This window comes from Ursus arctos, unplaced genomic scaffold (genome assembly GCF_023065955.2).
Source record: "Ursus arctos isolate Adak ecotype North America unplaced genomic scaffold, UrsArc2.0 scaffold_9, whole genome shotgun sequence".
Classification (NCBI taxonomy): Eukaryota; Metazoa; Chordata; class Mammalia; order Carnivora; family Ursidae; genus Ursus; species Ursus arctos.
Window position 1 is genome coordinate 11206875 of NW_026623111.1, and position 21867 is coordinate 11228741.

The 21867-nt window shown below is 45.1% G+C and overlaps 1 protein-coding gene and 1 long non-coding RNA gene across 7 annotated transcripts in view; one reads left to right on the forward strand and one right to left on the reverse strand.

Moving 5' to 3' along the window:
* The window catches only part of CC2D2A (coiled-coil and C2 domain containing 2A), a 129579-nt gene that overhangs the window by 23028 nt on the left and 84684 nt on the right, over positions 1-21867 (forward strand). For all 6 annotated transcript variants that reach the window (XM_057309750.1, XM_057309751.1, XM_026514430.4 and 3 more), the window contains 5 exons: positions 6544-6632; positions 6969-7070; positions 12693-12794; positions 13543-13716; positions 18131-18293. In XM_057309750.1, coding sequence (XP_057165733.1) covers positions 6544-6632; positions 6969-7070; positions 12693-12794; positions 13543-13716; positions 18131-18293 — 630 coding nt within the window. The remainder of the gene's footprint in view (positions 1-6543; positions 6633-6968; positions 7071-12692; positions 12795-13542; positions 13717-18130; positions 18294-21867) is intronic.
* Positions 4233-21761, reverse strand: LOC125280967 (uncharacterized). The gene is made up of 3 exons (XR_008958443.1): positions 21518-21761; positions 20541-20853; positions 4233-6352 (listed from the first exon to the last, which is right to left on the reverse strand). It is a non-coding gene; the product is annotated as an uncharacterized LOC125280967 (long non-coding RNA).

Below are 21867 nucleotides of genomic sequence, written 5' to 3' on the forward strand. Positions count from 1 at the left end.
AGATATTACTTATAACTAAAATGCTCATCCCCCAGCCATCCACGTGGCTTGATCTCTCATTTCCTTCACCTGTTCAATGTCACCTTGAAGCCCTTGCTTGGCCACTCAGCCCAACACTGCAGTACACCCCCCCCCGCCCCGGTCCTCCTTATCCCCGATCCTGTTTTATTTGTCTTCACACCACCTATTACTACCTGACATATTAAATACTCTACCTGTTGGTGGTCTCTCTTCCCTGCCAGAAAACATACTCCATGAAGAGGAGGGTTTGTTGGTTTTCTTCACTGTTCCATCCTTCGTGCCTTGCACGCACCATGGGTGCTCAATACATATTTGTCGGTTGAATGCTTGAAAACTGGAGAAGAGATTCTCTAATCTAGGATGTCCAAAATTGGGTTTTGTAGAATGCTAGCAACCTGACAGAGAGTCACGCCTGCAAAAACACTCCAAGTTCAGACGCTTTACGTGTCATTTCCCCTCTTGGAAGTTCACAAAGCTTGTTCGGAGACCACTTGGTCACCCTGGCTTCTCTCCTGCAGTCCCTCACCGTCCTGAATGAGGTTTGTGGTTTTTCCCACTCTGCCCAAGGCAGTGTGGAAGGCTCAACCGCAGGCAGAACTGTCATGGCTAATCTATCTGTGAAGCCCCCTTGCAGAATCTCAGGCCTGTCTGAAGCCCCCTTGCCCTGTCCCACCACCTGGAGTGTAGGGACAGAAGGCCGGGCCGGCCAGGCCCAGTCTGGCACAAGCTGATGATTCCTATCTCCGTCGGCTCCAGCTGCTATCATGAAATACCGTGGACTTGTGGCTCACGTGCTTTCTTGCGGTTCTGGAAGCTGGGGAGTCCAAGACCAAAGCCCAGAATTATTTGGTTCCTAGTAAGAGCTCTCTGCCTGACTAGCAGATGGCCACCTTCTCACTGTATCCTCACAGGGTGGAAAGACAGACAGCTATGGTTCTGGGCTTTCTTCTCTTAGGACGACACAAATCCCATCATGGGAGCCCCACCCTCATTGACCTCACCTAGACCTAATTACCTGCCATAGCCTTCACTTCCAGATACCATCACGTGGATGGGGTTGAGAGCTTCAACATATGAATGCTGGGGGGACCAAAGCGTTCAGCCCTAACCAATCCCCAAGCCTGGGAGGTGTGCTGACACACAGAGATGCAGGAAGGGGTAACGGGCAGAGCCAGATCTCGGGTCGAGGCATCCCTGAGTGAGGAGGAGACGTGCGCCAAAATCAGGGCCCCGTGTTTTCAGTTAACATAAAATGCAATGTTAACGAGACTATGAAATAAAGAAGCAGAAAAGAAGAAGGTGACCACAGAAAACCCTCCAGACCCCTGAGCAGATGTGAGCTATGGGCAGTGCTGAGGCTCAAAACCCAGGGCAGAGCCTGCAGTCCTCAGCCTATTTTGACTTTCATTTTATGTACTAAAATCTGCACAAGGGATTCTACTCTGCTGGATAAAATGTAGAAAATCAGGAGAGGGAAATAGAAGAAAATAATCACATTCTTACATCATGGTGACAACCACAACGAACCTGAGGCCCTTGCGTTGTGCTGGGGTTTTCCTGCTGACAGCTGAGGACGTCCTACAGTGGCTGAAAGGACATTCCATTTTCTTAGGTCCATGTAAAGTCGGTTAGATGTTGGGGACAGTTGGACGGATTGCCTACCTCATCACATTTTCCTCCTCAAGCCGGTAGGATATGGCCTCTGTTCCCCTCCAGTTTTTCCTACTGGAGTCAAGCTGTCTTCTGTCCCATGCTCTCCCTACCCCCCAACTCCGTATTTATATTCTATCCAGGAATTTTGTAACAGGGGGTGTGGGGGGGGGTATTATTTACTTGGGGGAGAGAAGAGGCAGGAATTAAAAAGCAGTTCAGGCAAGTGTTTTCCCCACCCTATTATCCACTGTCCCTGTAAGAATTATGCTCTATGGGGGTGCCTGGGTGGTGAAGTGTCTGCCTTCAGCTCAGGACACAATACCAGGGTGCTGAGATCGAGCCCCGTGATGGGCTCCCTGCTCAGCGGGTAGTCTGCTTCTCCCTCTCCCTCTCCTCCTCACTCGTGCTCTCTCTCACTATCTCTCTCTCTCAAATAAATAAATAAAATCTTTTTAAAAAATTATCCTATATGTGTTACCATAAAAAATTTAAATACTTTATTGATGACATAAGTATACAAATATTAACAAAATATAAGTATATTAATATAAATATTAATGTTTTAAAATAAAAATGTTATAACACTCTTGAAATTATCCAAAGGAACCTAAATGGCACCCCTGTCACCTCCTTCAAAAATCAGAAACAAGCTCTCCCCGCACAGTTGGAAATTTGATACTATTCCCTTTTCTTCTTGAACTCCTTCATTCCGCTCCCCGCTCCAAGAATTTTAGGTAACCTGTTTCTATGCTGAAAAGTCTTTCATTACTCACCATATTAACAAACTGAATTTTTGATCACACTATTATCACAATTATCAATAGTGCCCAACTGATGAAAACATAAAGGTACTATAGGATTTGGTAAATATTTATTCTTCATAAGAAGTAAAATAAATAAAAACACTTAGAAGTGTATTATTTCACTAGAGAAGATGGGCAGAAGAGGGAGGTCACTGCACAATCATCGTTATGCTCACCTGTTCTATGTGAATCCAGATGATACCAATTCAAATCCAAACCCAAACCCAAAAACCCCATTTCTGATTTTATGTCAAGTCCTTGGAAAGTCCTGGTAATACCCCGTGGTAGACAGAGAGCTCAGGTCTCAGCAGTGAGAGTCACAGAACAACGCCCTGCAAGAAGGACGGGAGTCTCTTGGCACCAGTAAGGGAAGAGGGGAGGACTTCCAGACAGTGGAGGAGAAACCGTAGAAACTTCTCCATAAAAACAAGATCACATTGACTTGGGGACGGATGAGAAGACTACAACATTATTTCCAAATGCAGTGCCTATCTTCCTAGAAAGTGGTTGTGGTTCCTGAGGGGTCAGGTTGAATAGAAGTGGTTAAGAGAAAAATGTCCACTGTTTTGTGAAGCCTGTAAGGAGAGAGAGATGGGGTACCGTGAGCATGAGTGATGGGTAAAGCACACATAGCACAGAAGATCCAGAAGCATTTGCAAACACGAGGCTGCAGCGTGGAGATGGGTGGGTTTCCTGGGAAGTCGGAGCGGCATTGTGAGGACATCATCTGCTGGTCCTCGAGAAACACCACCTGCCAAGGAAATCCCTATTTCATACCGATTGATGTCATATATATATATATATTTTTTTTTAACGGAATATCTTGGCCATTCTCTCGTTATCTGCAAGTTCTTGCATGCCTCCAAAACAAGTCTTTCCTAATTTTTAAAATTATTTTCTTCACACCCTTCGCATTGGACGCTGCAGAAACTTCATTCATGCCAGGTCAGCTCAGCTCTGTCAAAGAGCCTCTGTGTGTAACTGTGAGGTCACAGCCATCCTCTGGTTTGGCAAGTCGGCTCTGGTCCCCGGGGCAGGAAAAATAGACGCAGTTTGGGATCACATAGCAGAGTAGTAATGTAGTGAAGCAACTGACACGAAATTAAGGGAAACAATGTCTTAGGGTTATTTTAGTTCTTGTTGTTTAAAGAAGCACTGCTATATGATTCTACCCAGATGAAAATGAAAGCACCTAATCTCTCTCAGTTATTATGTTAAAGGGAGTGAATGAGAGGACACATGGTTCATCATGTTATCTTAAAAAAACTGTGTCATCATCATCTGGCTTCACCCAAATGAGAATTACATTTCTTTTGTTTGTATGATCTCCCTCACGCCCTCCTTTGTATGTTTTCCTTCACTGATTTAGTGCTACTAAGTGCCAGGTACGAAGGTCACCAACACGGTCTTTGCCCTTGAGTGGGTCACATTCTGTCTGGGAAAATGAGACCTCCCCAGCGAGTTGTGCAGATCGGACTGAGGAAATCTCCACACCCTCGAAAGGGCTTTGGCTAGCATGGACTCCAAAATATCGAGCAAGAGCTACTTTTTACCATTTCAGAATCTTTCAAAGTTTTTTTTTTTTAATTGTTTATTTATTTGAGAGAGAGAGCGCGAGCATGAGCAGGGGGAGGGACAGAGGGAGGGGGAGAAGCAGGCTCCCCACTGAGCAGGGAGCCCCACATGGGGCTCAATCCCAGGACCGAGCCACCCAGGAGCCCCTCTTTCAAAGTTTTAAAAAGCAATCGTCGAGAAGCCACTTCATTTTCTTTATTCAGAAGAGATCATGTTGAATAAAACATCTTGTCTCTCTTTTAAAGACAAATACATAAAATTATTCTAGTGAACTATATATAGATGGCAGCTATTTTAAGTAAACTTGAAGAACTGATTCTCTTTTTTAAAAAAAAGGAGGGGAAGTAAATAAACAGGTGCATTTTCATGTTTAAAGACACTTGTCGTCGACCATGAACATCCTTCTTTTGAGGGCAGAGGCAAGGTGGGTGGCCAGCCGGAGAGCAAGTTCGGCGAGCACCAGTCCAGAAGCCCTTTCATTCCCTGATCAGGGGACCACACACACTTCATGACGCTTGCCATGCGCCTGCCCTGTGTGGCTGGGGACCGTGGAACCCGGGGGAGGGAACAGGTATTAACCAAATAATCAGACAAATATTTAAATTCAAACTGTGGCCACTGCCGTACAGTCTTGGGACTCTAAGTGCACAGAACAGTGGGTGGGATCTACCATACTGATGAGATCTGTAAAATGGAAAGTAAGGCTCCATCATTTTTTTTAAACGATTTAAAAAAGAATGTCAAAGGTCATTTCATTGCGCTGATGGAGATTCTCTTAAAGAATTTGAACCTCAACCCACACACGCAAGACCGCAATCTTTACTGTAACTACTTCCTGCCTCCTTTCAGGCACGGAGTGAGTTCCAGGGTTGGAGGCTGATGGAAGAAGGATTTTCTGTCCTTCTGTCACACAGCCTAACAAACCGAGTGCCAGGCTGCAGAAATGAGCTTTGAAGCCCAGGACCCTCACCTCTTCTGCCCGAAGCCCATGCTGAAGGAGCCGTCAATCTGTGACTAACAGAGAGCTTTGCAGCCCATCCCTCCTCCTCCTTCTCCCTGCTGCTGTTCCTTCTCCCTTCTAATAGAGTATCTTCTCTCGCTTTTTCTTGCGCTGGCCAGCCCTCCTCCCCTCAACAGTGCTGATGGAAGGTGTCAGAAACCCCTCTTTCTTCATGCTCTGCCCCGGGAAAGGCTTTCTCCACACGCCAGCATCCGCCACGGTAGACATGCTTGCTTGGCCTTTACCTCCAGTCATGGGCTTTGCGCAGAGCCCCGGGTGCTGGACAAGCACATGTTTCCAGGTCCTGCCAGCACCCCAGATACACCCTGCTACCAAATAAGGCCCATCAGTGCCAACTCAGTCAAAACTCAGACGTCTATCATCACCTCCTCCTTCTTTCTCTAAACCAGGGGTCCTCCACCTTGAGTGTGTGTTTAAATCCCTTAGACTGCCGGGCTGCCCCTCCAGCCTCTGGGTCAGTGGGCCTGGGCCTGGCCTGAGGATTGGCATGCTAGCAAGTGCTGGGAAGATGTGCTGTTGTGAGACCCTCATGACCTCCCTCTGGTCCCTGGGTCCTGTTGTCCTTTCCCTCTTGTGGCCTCTGTGCAATTGTTCCCACTGACTCCCTCTCTCCACGCAACCACCCCATACCTGCAACTTCAGGACTCCCCCACGCTTGGAGAATACGTTCTAGGCTCCTTCGTGTGACATCAGAGGTTCCCCATAATTGAATCCCAAACTCCTTCTCTGTCTTATATCCTACTCCGCGCCGGTTCGGCACTTCAGCTCCAAGCATGGTAACATTCTGTTCCCGAACACTCTGGCTTAGAGCATTGGGAACGAGAGAACCAGGAACAGTCCCCAACATTCCACATCCCAGGTATGCGATCGGAGAGCCACTCACTTACCCCGGGGGCCTCAAAGTCTAGGTCTTCCAGATTCCTGGTGGTAGTAACACCTGTGTCCTCCCCGCACTCGTAGCTGTACAACGGTTCATGAGATTTACGTATATATTTAACAATAGGTTCAAAATACATGCCACGTCTATGATGTCGCCTAGGGCAATGGCTTGGGCCTGTAGAAAGGTTTCTCTGATTGAAGTGATCAACGCTGTTGAAAGTTGAACCCCGAACTCATTAGCCGTCCGTTCATCTACGAGCCTGTTTCTCAATTCAACAAATTGGAAAGTCTCTTCCCACTGGTAATGGAATTGCTGTGTCTCTGCCTTGAACCGTCAAATGTCATTCGTTTTACTCTTGGTTAAGTCGATGTGGCGCTCCTTGCCGGAACGAGGTTCGCCCTGTCAGTCCAAAAGAAGCCAAGACATGCACTGAGGACGTCACATGGACGGCTGTCAGCATGATCTCATGTTTGCTTATGTAAAGTTCTAACTTTGCAAAATAAAATTACATTCTCATGTTATTTTTTAATCTCATCTTCCCTTTGGAAAAAAAAATGTTGTTTTAAAGTAATTTTCCTGTGTTTTTTTAGGCTTACCTCCAATTCCTTCAGCTTCCAGGACAGGCTTTGCAGAATTTTCCATGAGGGAACGCATGAGGGAGAAATTACAAGCGGCAAGGGTGAGAAAAACCACATGAATATTTTGCTCAGTGGCTGATTGCTGTTCCCCCGGTCTCGTCTAGAATGCTCTGTCTGCTCAAAACTGTGTGGGTTTGAATGTCGTTAAATTTGTTTTTCTTGTTTTAAATATTAATGTGGTATTTAACATTGGCACAGGTGGAGAATTATGCTTAAGAAGTATTCAGCGTCATTTTTCTTAACCATTTCACTTGCTCTTCTCTCTCAAAGAAGTGCAGTGTGTAGTTTTTACAGATTGTTTTCTACCAAGATGGTGACTGAGGTTTTCGCAGCATTCCTGACGCTACCCAGCAGTGATTCTCTGTTTGACTTTGTAGTCCAAAGCAGAAAGCACGTTGCTGCAGGAAATCCCCACCCCTCGGCCCAGGCGCTTACGAAGTCCCAGGGAGAAAGAATTGGAGACTGAATTTGGCACGGAGGTGAGAAATGGGCCTTCTCTACTTTGCCATCAAAGACAGTGAAGCAGAATATAACATTTCCAGCGAAAGTTTCTAGAACAGAGCTGTGCTCAGAGGAGACATTCAACACTTATCAATAATCTTCATAGCTGCTATTTATAGAGTCCGGCTCAAGCCAGGTGTTTTGCCCATGTTCTCATATGTCATTATCCCAGCACCCCAATGGGGTGGGTTCTATTGTTTTCATACACATTTGACAGATGCGCAAAGCGAGGTTCACAGTGGCCGCGAGGCCATCCCCAGGTCACAAGGCATGCATGCAGGAGTGGGGATCAGATTCCAGCTCTTTCTCATTCCCAGTCTGTCTTGTGGGTCAGCGTTTCTGGATGTGTGGATCTTCCTGGGAAGCAGAGAGAGGTAGGAGTGGGATGGTGGGGGCCTTGAATGTCCTAGAAGGGGCCTCAGTGGTTTCCTACAAGCCATGGAAAGCAGTGGACCACAGGCTGGGGAGGTGGTTTGAATGCACTGGAGGGATTTTTGTTTGAGTCTGAGGTGCTGGAGGGACATGTCAATGTGTGCCTGTAGAATCACGTACAAAGGAAGGGACCAGGCCTGGAGAAACGGGTTTAGGAAGCATTTCTGCTGCGGTGAGTTTTGAAGTTTTGAGTGGCCTTTGTTTCCTGACAGAAAGAAGACTCAGTGAGGAAGGTCTTGACACTTGGAGAAAAACTGACAGTTAAGGCCCAGGAGGAGACAGAAAGGCAGTGAAAGAGAGAGGAAAGTCTTGTCAGGACATGCCTGTAAGAGGGTAGAAGAAGGAAAGAAAGAACAGAGCGAATGGCTCAGAGAAGTGTTTGCGAGTCTAATCCACTTGTTTGTTGTTGATGGTGATGGTTGGGTTGGTTTTCACTCTTGAGACAAAGCAGCACAGGTGTAAAGGAATTTCTGTGGAAAGACCACTGACTGCTTAGAGGATGGTTTCCCTTCTTCTGTGATGAGATGTTATAACACTTTGCCTATATTCGTCCTAAACAAGCCGAAGATTGCATGATTACAAGGAAAGTTACAGCCGTGTCCGTGTGTCATGGCCCATGGTTCTTTAGTAGGAACTTTCGTGGATCTGATGAAATGGCTTTCTGGCAGTGTCTTGCTCCATTCTGCTGAGGAGACATGTATTTGTCTTTGATTCCAATTATTTTCTTCATTGTAAGAGCCATAATTTTAAAATATTGGAAAATAAAGAAAAACTACCTAAAATCTCATCAGCTTGACACAAACGCTTCCGTTATGTTGTTCAGTATGTGAATCCCGGCCTCTGGTCAGATGGGCTAAGTGATAGGATAGCCTGGTCTCTTATATCTGAGCCTGTCTATACTTTTTTTTTTTTTTAAGATTTTATTTATGTATTTGTCAGAGAGAGACAGAGAGAGCACAAGCAGGGGGAGACGCAGGCAGAGAGAGAAGCAGGCTCCCCACTGAGCAAGGAACTTGATGCAGGACTCGATCCCAGGACCCTCAGATCATGACCTGAGCTGAAGGAAGATGCTTAACTGACTGAGCCACCCAGGCGTCCCTGAGCCTGTCTCTACTTTCTGGCTGATAACCGTTCGCAAAATCATGGCAGCTCTCACTTGTCCGTGTACCATGAATACGATATCCCCAAAAAAGCTTAAGTTGTGGAAGTAAAATATACTCCCGTGGCTTACAGAGTATTTATTGCTTTTTGTAAGCAGGATCTTGACCTATATCTATTATATTCCATATCCCCTAAGAGCCCTTCTATGGATTTGAGGTGTTGGAAGAGGTCATCAAAAAGACATGACCACTGGATGACCTGTGAGCTGGACCCACACAATTGGAGGCTCCTCACCCCCTCCCTGTCCTGGAAATGAATGTTCCACTTGCCTTCCCCACTCCCAGAAACTGCCCCAGGGCTACAGCCTTGAGACAGAAATGTGGTGTTGACCGTCTGTCTGGTATACTTGACTAAACTCAGTTAGGACCTCTAAACTTCTAAGATTTGGCAGGCAGGTGCGGGGATCTTCTCATCTTGAACCACCCAAGACATCCCTTGCTTATTAAAACTGCCGCTGACCAATCTAGAACGGTCTGCTTCTCTTCAGTCTCTCCTTGCCTTCTGCGTGCATACACGGCCAATTTGTGAAAGAACATGAGGCAAACATCAACTGCCTTGTCTCTCTATTTTTTTAATTTTCAGAAAAGTTTATTTTTTATTTTTTGTCCCTGAAGTACCATTAGTAAAAGTTCATTGTGCTTATACCAAAAAGACAGTTTGCAAGCCAGGGGCTCTCAAACCAGAACATGGAAGGAGGCTCAGAGGTACATGTTATAAATCAGCTTATGTATTGTAGAGGTAATGACTGGTTACAGTACTAGAATTTTCTTAAATGAAAAGGAATTGGCTAGTGGTTACCTCATATCAGTTTGGGGATCAATTAAAGTTTCATTTATCATAGAAAAGTTGTATTTTTAAAATATTTTAAGAACTAAAGAGATAGTTAATTCAGATAGATAGTTCAGCGGTCACTTCCAGGGGTGGGTCAGGGCTAATGCTCTCAGTCTTCACTTAGCTAAGCCACGGGCTCTCGGATCAGGGCTGTAACTCATCTTCCAGTCCACTGGCTTTTAAAAAAATACCTCCCTTTGTTTTTTTTTTTCTCCTTGATGATCCCAAGTGGTTGTCAAAGTGAATTTTGGTGAACAATGTAGAAGAAATATATAAAATTCCTTTCAGCACAGCCCCGGAACCATGACAATACTGGATGATTTTAGCTCTCCACAAAAGAGAGAGAGAAAGAAAGAGAGAGAAAGGAAAGGAAAGGAAAGGAAAGGAAAGGAAAGGAAAGGAAAGGGAAAGAAAGAAAGAAAGAAAGAAAGAAAGAAAGAAAGAAAGAAAGAAAGAAAGAAAGAAAGAAAGAAAGAAAGAAAGAAAAGGAAGGAAGGAAGGAAGGAAGGAAGGAAGGAAGGAAGGAAGGAAGGAAGAAAGGAAAAGTCCTGGTGAAGAAAATTAAGTTCTAAGGCACACTGACTGAGATAAACATGTGTGTCTACCTTAGCCGATTGCAGGGAAGAAGAGGCATCAGGCTTGTACATTTTGGCCTAGAAAATGAAACAGCTTCAATATTCAATTTCATTATATTTCATATTTCTTTGGATTCAGGTTAATCATGATAGTGCCTTTTTAAAGTCTGCTGTGGCCAGCAGCAGCTGTATAACTTACCAAAGGGAAGAGTGAAACTGAGTGGTCAGGGGCTTGGGGGGTGCAGAGCTCAACTCATGTCTCAACGACCAACCAGCATGTGTGGCGTTCCTCTGTGACAGGACAGGACAGGCTGACCTGGCAGGAATGAGTGACTTCTTTTCCTGTGAAGTTGTGATGGACAGGCTGGGTTCCACAGTTTCTTTCTCTTCCAGTGTTGGGTTTCAATGATACCATGGACAAGGCTTAAAAATAGCCAAGTTACATGAACAATTGACTCAGCTGCCCTTTTTTAGACCTGATCTCAGGTTTTTAACAGAATATCTCACAAAGCAGATTTGTTGATGTATAGACCTCAACCCAGAAGGAATATCGATAAAGTGGTCCATTTATATCCTATTGAGTAAAGAATGGAGGACAGGAAGAGCCCAGATGCTGGACCCCAACTGCCCAGCATTAAATGGCCAACCTCACTCACCAGCTGTGTGACCTTGGAGGTGTAATTTATCTCCTCTCTGGACCCCACTTCCCACCAGAAACCAGAGCCTGAGGCAAGGATTTTTCATGCCTTCTTTGTGTGGCTTATTCTGAGAAGTGGTGTCAATGAACAGAAGTTGGGAACTGGGGAGAAAGAAACAGGAGGAAAAGTCAGTTCTGACTGAGCTGACTAATGCTGTGGTGACCAGGGCTTGATCCTGCCGGGGTCCTGCTGAGGAGAATGCTTCTCAGAATAGCCTGCCTAGGACCTGGAAGAGGGGGTGTTTGTCTCATGGCTTCTGTTCCCAGCAAGATTTTCCCGAGGCTCCTGGCCCTTCTGGTTTTGTCTAAGTCTCAGAATGTCTGAGTGGGTCTCCACAGGCCACTGATGAGAACTGGAGATCCTTGGAACAGCTAAAACCAGGTGCTGTGAAATTTCACCGATATGCAGCTAGATATCCAGCACAGCCAAAAGAAAAACCAGGGTATCAGTCGGGTGTAATCTATCACAATATCAAAAGAACATATGCCGTTCCACTTATGTAAAATTCTATGCCTCCGGCTCTAGTTTCTGGCAGACTAAAATAAAAGGTTTATAGTCATGTGATGTTAATACAAACTAGGGATATCAAACACATGTAAAAAGAAAATTAAGAATGTGGTAATAAAACCCACCGTGACTGAGCCATAACTGTGGGCATATTTTAGGTGCATTGCTTTACTCGATGCTCAAGACAAGTGGTCTAAGCTGTAAGTGACGGAGTTGGGAGTCACAGCCAGGTGGTCAGCCTCCAGAGCCCATGGTTTGATTACTAAGCTAGACAGAATAGCACCTGAGAGGCCCCCAGACAATAAGATTTCTAGAAAAGAGGTTTCATTTTAGGATGGAGGAGTCTAAGAAAGGAAGTATCTTTGCGTGATCTGGAAAAACAGGTAGGTCTTGAGAAGGATATGTGAGAGGGGCCCAGTGCAAATACACTACTTTCCATTTTCCCTGATGAAAATTATTCCATGCTGTGACATTCCATGCTCGGTCCAGATAATTATAACCAAGTTCCCATCACAGGTAGAATAAGTTTGTCCCTTCTTATAATCTGGATATACTATTGGAATAGTTTGGAGTCATTCAAAAGGGAGGTATGGCATTTGGATTGTGCTGGGTGGAAAAGGAGAAGCAGCCAGGTTCTGGAAGGGGAAGATTAGAAGCAGAGATGAGGACGAAGTGGGAACAACCCTTGGTGGACTGGGCATCACAGGACAAAGGGAACCTCCATGATGAGAATGAACACATAGAGCTATCATAGGCAGAACTTGGCTTCCCAGGTCCAGGGACTCGTGAGGACAGGCCTTGTGCCCTGGAGGGTGTATGTCAGATTTATTCACATCCAGGCATTATTGATGCTTTTCCTCATAGATTGTTTGGAAATGTTCCTCTGTGAACTAGAGAATCTATTGATCTGTAGAAGAAATATCATTTGTCGTTTTAGGATCCTTTGAGTATAAAATTTTGTATTTGTTTAGCCTTGAGAGAGACAGAGCTGAGTAAGAGAATATTCAGCAACCTTAATCTTCAAATATATTTGACTTTTGTAAGCATTTCATTCCTTAGGAATGGTGGTCTGCACCAATGGTCAGAGGGTTCCCCCTTTGAGAGTTAATGCTCGTTTTAGAACATCTTTAGTTTCTTGGTTTAAATGTTCTGTCTATCCTGCGGCACCTGGATGGCTCAGTTGGTTGAGCGTCTAACTCTTGATTTTGGCTCAGGTCATGATCTCAGGGTCATGAGATCAAGCCCTGCGTGGGGTTCCACACTCAGTGTGGAGTCGCTTGTCCCTCTCCCTCTGTTCCTCCCCTCACTCGTGCGAGCTCGCTCTCAAATAAATAAATAAAACCTTTTTAAAATAATAAATAAATGTTGTATCCATCCTTTTTTTCTGCTTATATAGCCAGGTGAGGAGGTACAAAGGACTCAACAAGAAGACGATTCCCAAAGTTACTCAAGAGTAAAATTCCGTGATTCTGTACGAAAAATCAAGTCTAAACCCCCGGTGAGAAATCCTGTCTTTTTAAGTCATGCATGCTTTAAATCATCTTTTTTGTTGGTTTGTTCGTGTGTTTAAAAAATATCCAATGACAGATGCATATATATATATATATACACTCTGACTCTTATTACCATGGAGTATGCAAGAAAAAAGTATGAGAACTGATTCCTACTTTTAAAATGCTAGAACCCAGCAGGAGAGATTAGAATACTGCCTGACGGGGTGAAGGGGGATGCATGGAAGGGCAGGAAATGTTAGCAATTAAGACTATGTGTTCAGCTCTTAAGTTGTACCAGCTTTCATTATGAGGAAAAAGGGGGGTACCAACTCAAGAAGAATCAAAACCAAAAAAAACTATTTTTTAAAAAAAGTTAATAGACCCCTGGATTGCTCATAATTAAACAAAACTATCTCAGCATTGGTCTATAAAATAATGAATCTCCTTTCTCGTATTTTAACCATGTTTTCAAAAGCTGTTACTGCTGTAAATAATGTATTTATGTGCCTATGAGAATGTTTGCTAGTTTATTTTTTAAAGTGGCTATTAAAGTTACTTATCAGAGAAAGTCACCAACTGCCTTTTGCACGTGTTAAAGTTTGTGATAGGTAATCTCGTACCTTCGGCAAAGGTAATACGCTGGGGACGCCTAGAGTGTGTCTGATGGCTTTAACATCAAGCTGCCATCTGTGAGCTGTGTGGCACTCATCTCAGCTCGTAACCGAAAGTCTCTTGCTCGATGTTTCTCCTTAGGTCCCACCTGGCTTCCCTTCTGCCGAGGAAGCCTATAACTTCTTCACTTTCAACTTTGATCCTGAACCAGAGGAATCAGAAGAAAAACCGAAAGCCAAAAACAGAGATGGAACGAACCAAGAGGAGGAGGAAGGAGAGGAAGAAGAGCCTCCTGTGCAAGGAGAGCACAAAACGGTATTTAATACGACGATGGTAACGAGGCGAGGGATGGCGGGGACGTTCGTGACCACCATGTTGACTGTGATGAGGATGATGACATCTTCGCCACAAGGGAAGGGGCTGAGGACAAACCTGCCTCCACCACACACACCAGCTCATCCACCCCTTAGTTAAAAGCCATAGGAAAACTATGTTCACGTTACTTTCTGTAGCTTTTGATTTTACCCCACAATTTGGATAATAAGGACCTTGATTAAATCTGTCTATTTTTCTCTTGTGGAAAAAGAGAAAAAAGCAGATCAGGGCAGTTTACAGATTTTTCTTGCTAGACTCCACACAATGATTAGGATTCATTTCATAGGCAAAATGTGTGCCTCTCCAAGGCACAGGAATCCTTGCTGTCTCTCGTCCCACAATCTCACAGGTGATTAGCATTTTGTGCCCCATTCCACACCCAAGCTACAACGCAGACTCCATAATTGTGTGTGGCACATGTGAGACAAAAGAAAACATCCCATTAAAAAAATGGACAAAGGACTTGAATAGACTTCTCTCCAAAGAAGATATGCAAATGGCTAATAAGTACATGAAATACGCTTAACATCACTAATCATTAGGGAACCGCAAATCAAAACCACAATGAGATACCATTTTATACAAATTAGAATGACTATGAAAGAAAGAAAGAAAGAAAGAAAGAAAGAAAGAAAGAAAGAAAGAAAGAAAGAAAGAAATTAAAGAGGAACAGAGCAAGGGCTGGCAAGGATGTAGAGAAATTAGACCCTTGTGCATTGCTGATGGCAACATAAAATGGTGCAGCTGCTATGAAAACAGTCTGGTCATTCCTCAAAAATTTAAACATGGAATTACTATGTTCCAGCAACTCCATTTCTGGTTATATACCCAAAAGAATAGAAAGCAGGCACTCAAACAGATACTTGTACACTTAACACTGAGAGAAGCATTCTCAATAGCCAAAAGGTAAAAGCAACCCAAGTATCCATCAGATGAACAGATAAACAAAATATGGTGTATACACACAATGGAAAATTACTCAGAGTTAAAAAGAAAAGCAATTCAGGCACCTGGCTTGCTCAGTCAGTAAAACAAGCAACTCTTGATCTTGGAGTGTGAGTTTGAGCCCCATGTTGGGTGCAGAGTTTACATTAAAAAAAAAAAAAAAAAGGATTTGGATATGTCAATTCTATGTCAACGAAACTGAGATATTTTTTAAAATAAAATTTTTTATTTTTAAAAAAATAAAACAATTTTTAAATAAATAATATTTTTTAAGTTTTAAAGAGGAAAGAAATTCTAGTACAGAAAACCCATTTGACAAAATTCAATATCTATTCATGATAAAAACTCTTAAATTAGGCATAGAAGGAGCACGCCTCAACATAATAAAGGCAATCTATGACAAAACCATAGCTAACATCATACTCAATGATGAAAGGTTGAAAGCTTTTCCTCTAAGATCAGGAACAAGACAATAGTGCCCACTCTCACCACTCCTATTTCAACATAATACTAGAAGATTTAGCTAGAGCAATCAGGCAAGAAAAAGAAATTAAAGGTATCCGAATTGGAAAAAATAAAATTGTCTCTATTTGCAGATGCTTTGATTTTATGTAGAAATAATCCTAGAGACTCAACCAAAAAACTGTTAGATCTAATCAATGAATTCAGTAAAGTTGCAGCATAAAATATTAACATACAAAAATCAGTAGTGTGGGGGCCTCAGTGGCTTAGTTGGTTAAGTGTCTGCCTTCAGCTCAGGTCATGATCCCAGGGTCCTGGGATCCAGCCCCACGCTGGGCTCCCTGCTCAGCAAGGAGTCTGCTTTTCCTTCTCCCTCTCCCTGTCCCATGCTGTCTCTCTCAAATAAATAAGTCAAATCTTTAAAGAACAAAACAAAACAAAAGCAAAAATCAGTAGTGTTTTCTTATAATTACAACAAATTTTCTGAGAAAAAGAATGAACAAATTGATCCCATTTACAATAGTATCAAAAACAATAAAATACTTAGGAATAAATTTAACTAAGAAGGTGAAAGACCAATACTCTGAAAAGTATAAGACACTGATAAAGAAATCAAAGAAGACACAAATAAATGTAAAGTTATCCCATGTTCATGGATTGGAAGAATTAATATTAAAATGTCAATACTGCCAAAAGCCATCTGTAGATTCCATGCAATCTCTATAAAGATTTCAATACACTTCTTACAGAAGTAGAAAAAAACACTCCTAAAATTTATGTGGAGCCACAAAAGACCCCAAAAGCCAAAGTAATCCTGAGAAGAAGAACAAAGCAGGAGGCATCACACTTTGATTTCAAGCTATACTATAAAGTTACAGTCATCAAAACGGCATGGTAGTGGCATAAAAACAGACAAATAGGCCAATGGAACAGAATCAAGAACCCAGAAATAAACCCAAGCACATATGGTCAACTAATATTTGACAAGGGAGCCAAGAATACTCAGTGGAGAAAAGATAGTCTCTTCAATAAATGTTGCTGGGATAATTGGGTATTCACATGTAAAAGAATGAAAGTGGACCCCAATCTTATACTGCTCACAAAAAATTAATTCAAAATGGATTAAAGGCTTAAATATAAGACCTGAAACCACGGAACTCCTAGGGGGAAAAAAATAGGAAAAAAGCTCTTTGACATGGGTCCTGGTAATGAGCTTTTGGATATGACCGCAAGCCCAAGCAACAAAATCAAAATGTAATTTTTAACCTAGCTTTACAGAAGCTTGGGAATACTTTAGCCTGTTCTATAGTAATTGTTTCACAAATCAATATTCAGGGACTCCAGAGGTCTCGTGACGTTGCAGACAAGGCGGCCCAGAGTGCCATCAGTTGAAAGCTTGACTGGGTCGGGAGGGTTTGCTTCCAAGGTGCCTGGCTGTTCTGCCCAGCTGGTGCTGGGTGTTGGAGGGAGGCCTCAGCTCAGAGCTCCCCACAAAGCTGCTTGAGTGTCCTCGAGAAGTGACTGCTGATTTCCCCTAAAGCAAGTGAACCAAGAGAAAGCAAGGAGGAGGCCACAGTGCCTTCCCTGATCTGGAGTCCGGAGCTGCATACCCCCACTCATCCCCTGCTCCTTAGAAGCGAGTCACTAAGTACGGCCCCCAGAGAAAGGGGGAAAGAACCAGGGTCCGCTTCTGGAAGGCAGGGCTCTCAACAGACCTGTAGGCTTCTGAGATCATGACATGACATGTCTCCACAAGCCACCTCTCCTCCCTTTTGCATGTTTCTCCCCTGGAAACTCTGTGTTCCTAAAACTGCCCTTTGAAATCGTGCCCTACCGTGAAGCTCCTTCCCTGGACTCCATGCGTTGTCTGCTCAGACCCTTTTTCGGTATTTTTATACTCAAAGTGCATTTAGTCTTTCTGGCAGAGGTTTAGATCCTGTGCAGCTCTCCTTGTCTGTCTTCTCTGCAATTTTTCTCCGTCTGTCTCTGCTCACCGCAAAGCCAAAAGGGGGCTCAAGCGAGAAAAAATCATACTCTGAAATTAGGGCACTTTTCTCTTATTTACTTTTTTGAAGTTTTTGGCATTCTGTGTCCTTAGGTTGTGCTGGGAGCTTGGTTACCACATAGATTTACTTCCCTTCTCATTGTTTGGTTTATTTGGGAGGAAATATGAAGAGGCAGATACCGAGGCTACCACTTATGCAAATCTCCATGGGATTTTAAAGGTGGTTGTTCATAAATGGGTACCAGGCTGTAATTAAAAAAAAAAGAAGAAGAAGAAGGAGGAGGAGGAGAAGGAGAAAGAGAAAAGTAAAGAGGAGATGGAGAAGAGGAAGAGAGAAAATGAGGAAAGTTCGGAAAATATTCAAACAAAATTAACATGCTGAAGCTAGCATTTGTGATGATAGGCCCAGTGCTTAGAATTTTTCATGCATCCGTTAATTCCATCCTCACAAAACCTTAAGAGGTAAGCTCTGTTAATATCCCCATCTTACAGTGGAGGAAACCAAGGATTAGAAGGGCAGGGAAGTTCCCCGAAGTCCCACAGGAAGTGCAGGTGGAGCTGGGCTGCCCGTGTGGACACATCTTACACCGTCTGGCCCCAGGGTCCCTGCGAGGGGAAGGTCAACATTCCACGTAACTTCTGAGCCCAAGGACTTGGAGTAATTGGGGAAGAATACACACCCTCGAAGGAGGCCAGAGTCCTTGAGATTTCGCTTGCTTTGCCCAGCACACCTCTTCTGACGTCAGTCCATTCTGGTTTTGACATTTTCCTAGCACGTGAAAGGATGAAAAAACAAAGAAAACCCGCTTGTGGAACATGAAAGGCCATCGAGTTTTATGCTTTCGTTTAAAAAGATAAAAGGAAAAGATCACTGTGAGTTTAACGCCACTGTTTTTCTAAGACTCCTAATCGCAGCAGGATTTTTCTTACTGTTTCCTGCAGGATGAGGAAGAGCTGCTTAGCGCGAAGGATGACGAGGATTTTCTTTTGGGCTTAGACCACAGAGCTGAGGATTTCGTGGCAGTCAGACCCGCAGATTATGAAAGCGTCCACGTTCGGCTGCAGATGGAGAAAGAACTCCTGTTCATTCCCAGTAGGCTGACAGGTACTTGCTCTTTTTGCTGTCGTGCTCGGCTTGGGCATCTCCGGTTTCCTTCATGTGAAATACGGCTGGTGTCTGAGGATGTCCCATTTCCACGGCAGATCCCAATTTCTAATCTGAGTTAGTCATCAAGAAATATCTTCAGAGGGGCGCCTGGGTGGCGCAGTCGTTAAGCGTCTGCCTTCGGCTCAGGGCGTGATCCCGGCGTTATGGGATCGAGCCCCGCATCAGGCTCCTCCGCTAAGAGCCTGCTTCTTCCTCTCCCACTCCCCCTGCTTGTGTTCCCTCTCTCGCTGGCTGTCTCTATCTCTGTCAAATAAATAAATAAAATTTAAAAAAAAAAAAAAAGAAAAGAAATATCTTCAGAGTAAAAGAAAATGAAGAACCTGAGAAAATGCCCATTGAACAAACACTCACTGATAAGATAGCAAAAGAAACACCAGGATGTTTCTTTGGGGGGGGGGTTCCCCTTATCAAATCGGCGACCAGTTCTGGGGGAAGAGAGCATGAGAAACTCCGAGATTCAGGCTGTGAGAAGGAAAATCTCTCTGTTTTATCCTCTACTCGCTCTCAACCGCGCTAGAGCACTTCTGTGACCAGATGTGTGCGGTGGTTTTTTTTTTCCCCACACCAACCAATTCTCCCAACACCAACCAATTCTCCCAACACCAGCTGGATATCCTACAATTCAGTTCTGACACTTACACCTGGAGTCGGCACAGACCCCACAAATTAAGGGCTCAGTCCCACAAGACTACCCTCGACTTAGACACCAATCACTAGTAGTGGGTCCCCAGATTACCCGTACTTCTATTTGATCTTACCACAAATTGGGGGTTCCATGACACCCTCCTCAGGTTCAGTAATTTGTTCTAACAGTAATCTAATCATAGTAATCAAAGAAACATTTATATTTAACTGGCTATTCATATAATAAAGGATATGGGGGCACCTCGGTGACTCTGTTGGTTAAGCGTCTGCTTTCCACTCAGGTCATGACTTCAGGGTCCTGGGATTGAGCCCCGTGTGGGGCTCCCTGCTCAGCGGGGAGTCTGCTTCTCCCCCTCTCTCTCTGCCACTCCCCCTGCTCGTGTCCTCTCTCACTCTCAAATAAATAAATAAAATTAAAAAAAAAAAAAAGGATGTGAGAGAGCACACAGATGGAGAGATTTGTAGGGCAAGGCATGTGAGAAGGGGCGAGAAGCTTCCATCCCCTCTCCAGGGGCCCCACCCTCCCAGCACCTCCACGAGGTCATCGACCAGGAAGCTCTCCAAACCCCTGCAATTACGGCCCCTGGGTTTCCCTTTGCCCTTTCTTCCCCTGGAATTTTCCTTCCTTCCTCGAGTGCTAGGGGACCTCCCCAGTTCGTTAGCGGGTAGCTCACACTTAAAACGGCAGGGCAGCCTGAGTCCCCCAAGAGAGTCCTTCAGGCTGGGAAGGGACCTGGGAGTTGGATTTCTTTTCGTTTGTCATGTTCTGAGTTCCAATTAAATGCCAAGCCGAGGATAAATTATTGTTCTGTTTTGATAGGCCATTTTGAATCACGTATGGTTCAAAGTATTAGGATTTTTTGGACATCTCAGGTTTCCTTTTAAAGCAGGTAGCTGGGAAAGGTGCCCGAAGGTTACAGCTTTGCCGTGACAATGACAGCGAGCGCATTCCATGCCCTTCCTCCTCCAGGTTCCTTTCCAAGCACCTGATGCGTAGCAGTGAACCCAGCCCCACAGCAGGGCTGGACAAGTGTTCTTTCTCACGCCCATTTCACGGATGCAAAGCGGAAGCCAAGAGAAGTTAGGGAATGAATCCGAGACCACAAAGCTAGTGACGGGAGGGAGGCAGGTTCCCGACCTGGGAGGCCCGCGGCGGAGGCCACATGCTGGGCACAATGAGTCCTGATACTCCTCGAGGGTTTGGAGAAACGCATCAGCAGCAGCCTCAACCGAGGAGGAGCGCGGTCACTTTGTGTTTGTGCTCAGAGGACACACGGCCAGGCCTGTCCCTGAATGCCCCCGGGGCTGGGAGTGGAGGGTAGACCCCAGGGGCTGGCTCAGACCGGGGTCGGGGGAGGAGGGGGTGCGTGGAAGAGGCCGCAGGAGCCTGGGCACCTGCTCTGAGTGGGGAACCCGAGCACCGGTGCAGAGGGGAGGCAACCCCTGGCCTAGCAAGCAGGAGTGGGGGGGCCACGCTGCCCCAGCTCCTCCTCCCTGAGGTTTGACCTTGAGCGAGCTCCTGCATTCTCGGTGACTCACCTGAAAACAGGAGGAAGTGAAATGATCCTAGGACAGGACTCGGGGCATTTCTTCTTCCTTTGAGCACTGAGGAAATACATGATGAAGCACCTGTTGTTGGGACCGGCACATGGCAGGGGATCAAGGGTAATGATGTTTCTGTCACTGGTGCCGTTCTTGTCTCTGCTTGGAGAATGGCTGCCAAAGCCCAGTGCATTCACTCCAGGGATGTGGGAAGCAAACGTCAAAGCTTCTACTGGCACGGATTTTTAATTTCATCCTTTCCTGATTTAACTTTGTACGTATGAGAGTGCGTCCACACCAGTAAACATACCTAGAATGAGAGTGCGCGAAAATGTTCCATGAAAACCTTCAAAGACTGCTGGACAGTGCTGGGCTGCCTAGCCTTGTGAGTGGAGTGGGGGGGGAGCAGACAAAAGGGGAAACAACAGCCCCATGTCTTCTCAGGACTCTGAGTCCCATTTTTCCAGGAACGCTGGTATTAGTTGGTTCGTGCGGGCGAGTGTGGGAAGCAGAGTGTCCAAATGGCCACACACAGGAAAATTAGCAGGTTTGGGGATTTGGCAAGGTTTAGAGGGAGATAATTATAAACAAAAGACTCTCCACCTTTCCTCATTCACTCCCAGATTACCTCCGGACACTCACAGGTCCCCTGGCTGCTTCTCTTATTTCTCCTCTGGCCTACTCTGGCCAATCACGCCCAAGGATATTTCCAGAACTGAAAATCCACTCAGTCACTCCTCAGGCAGAGGCTTCAGGGGTCCATCCCCCTGACAAAAACCCAAGCCGCTGGTGACCTGCAAGGCCCTCCCTCCACCCTGTCCCTGCTCACAGGACACATCATGCCCTTGGGGGGGAGGGGGTATCCCCGGCTCCTTCCGTCTCAACCTTCACGCCAGGCCTCCTGAGAAAAGCCTCCCTCCCTGCTCTGTCTCCTTTATCCTTTTTAATTTACAAAGCGTTTTCTCATACTTTACCTCATATAATTCTCCCAAGAACCAGTGAGTAGATACTATCCGCCCTTCTGTACAGAAGGAAAGCGTTCCAAGCAGGGCCTGGCCCGGGTTCGTTCCAAGAGGTTCCTCCCCAGGACCGAGCAGGTCCTCTGCTGTGAATGCCACCCTCCCCACAATCGGCCACCCTGGTGAGCAAGGTGCGGAGTCCTGTCACAATTCTATAACGAGACTACGGGTGAAACACATTCCTCTCGTCCTTGGTTCTGCTTCTGGAAATTGATATGGGGCATTTGCAGCTTCCAGGAATACCAACGAAATTCCAGTGGCGGTTTCAGCTCAGCACAGTGCAGTTCGGAACGTGTCGGTTGGCA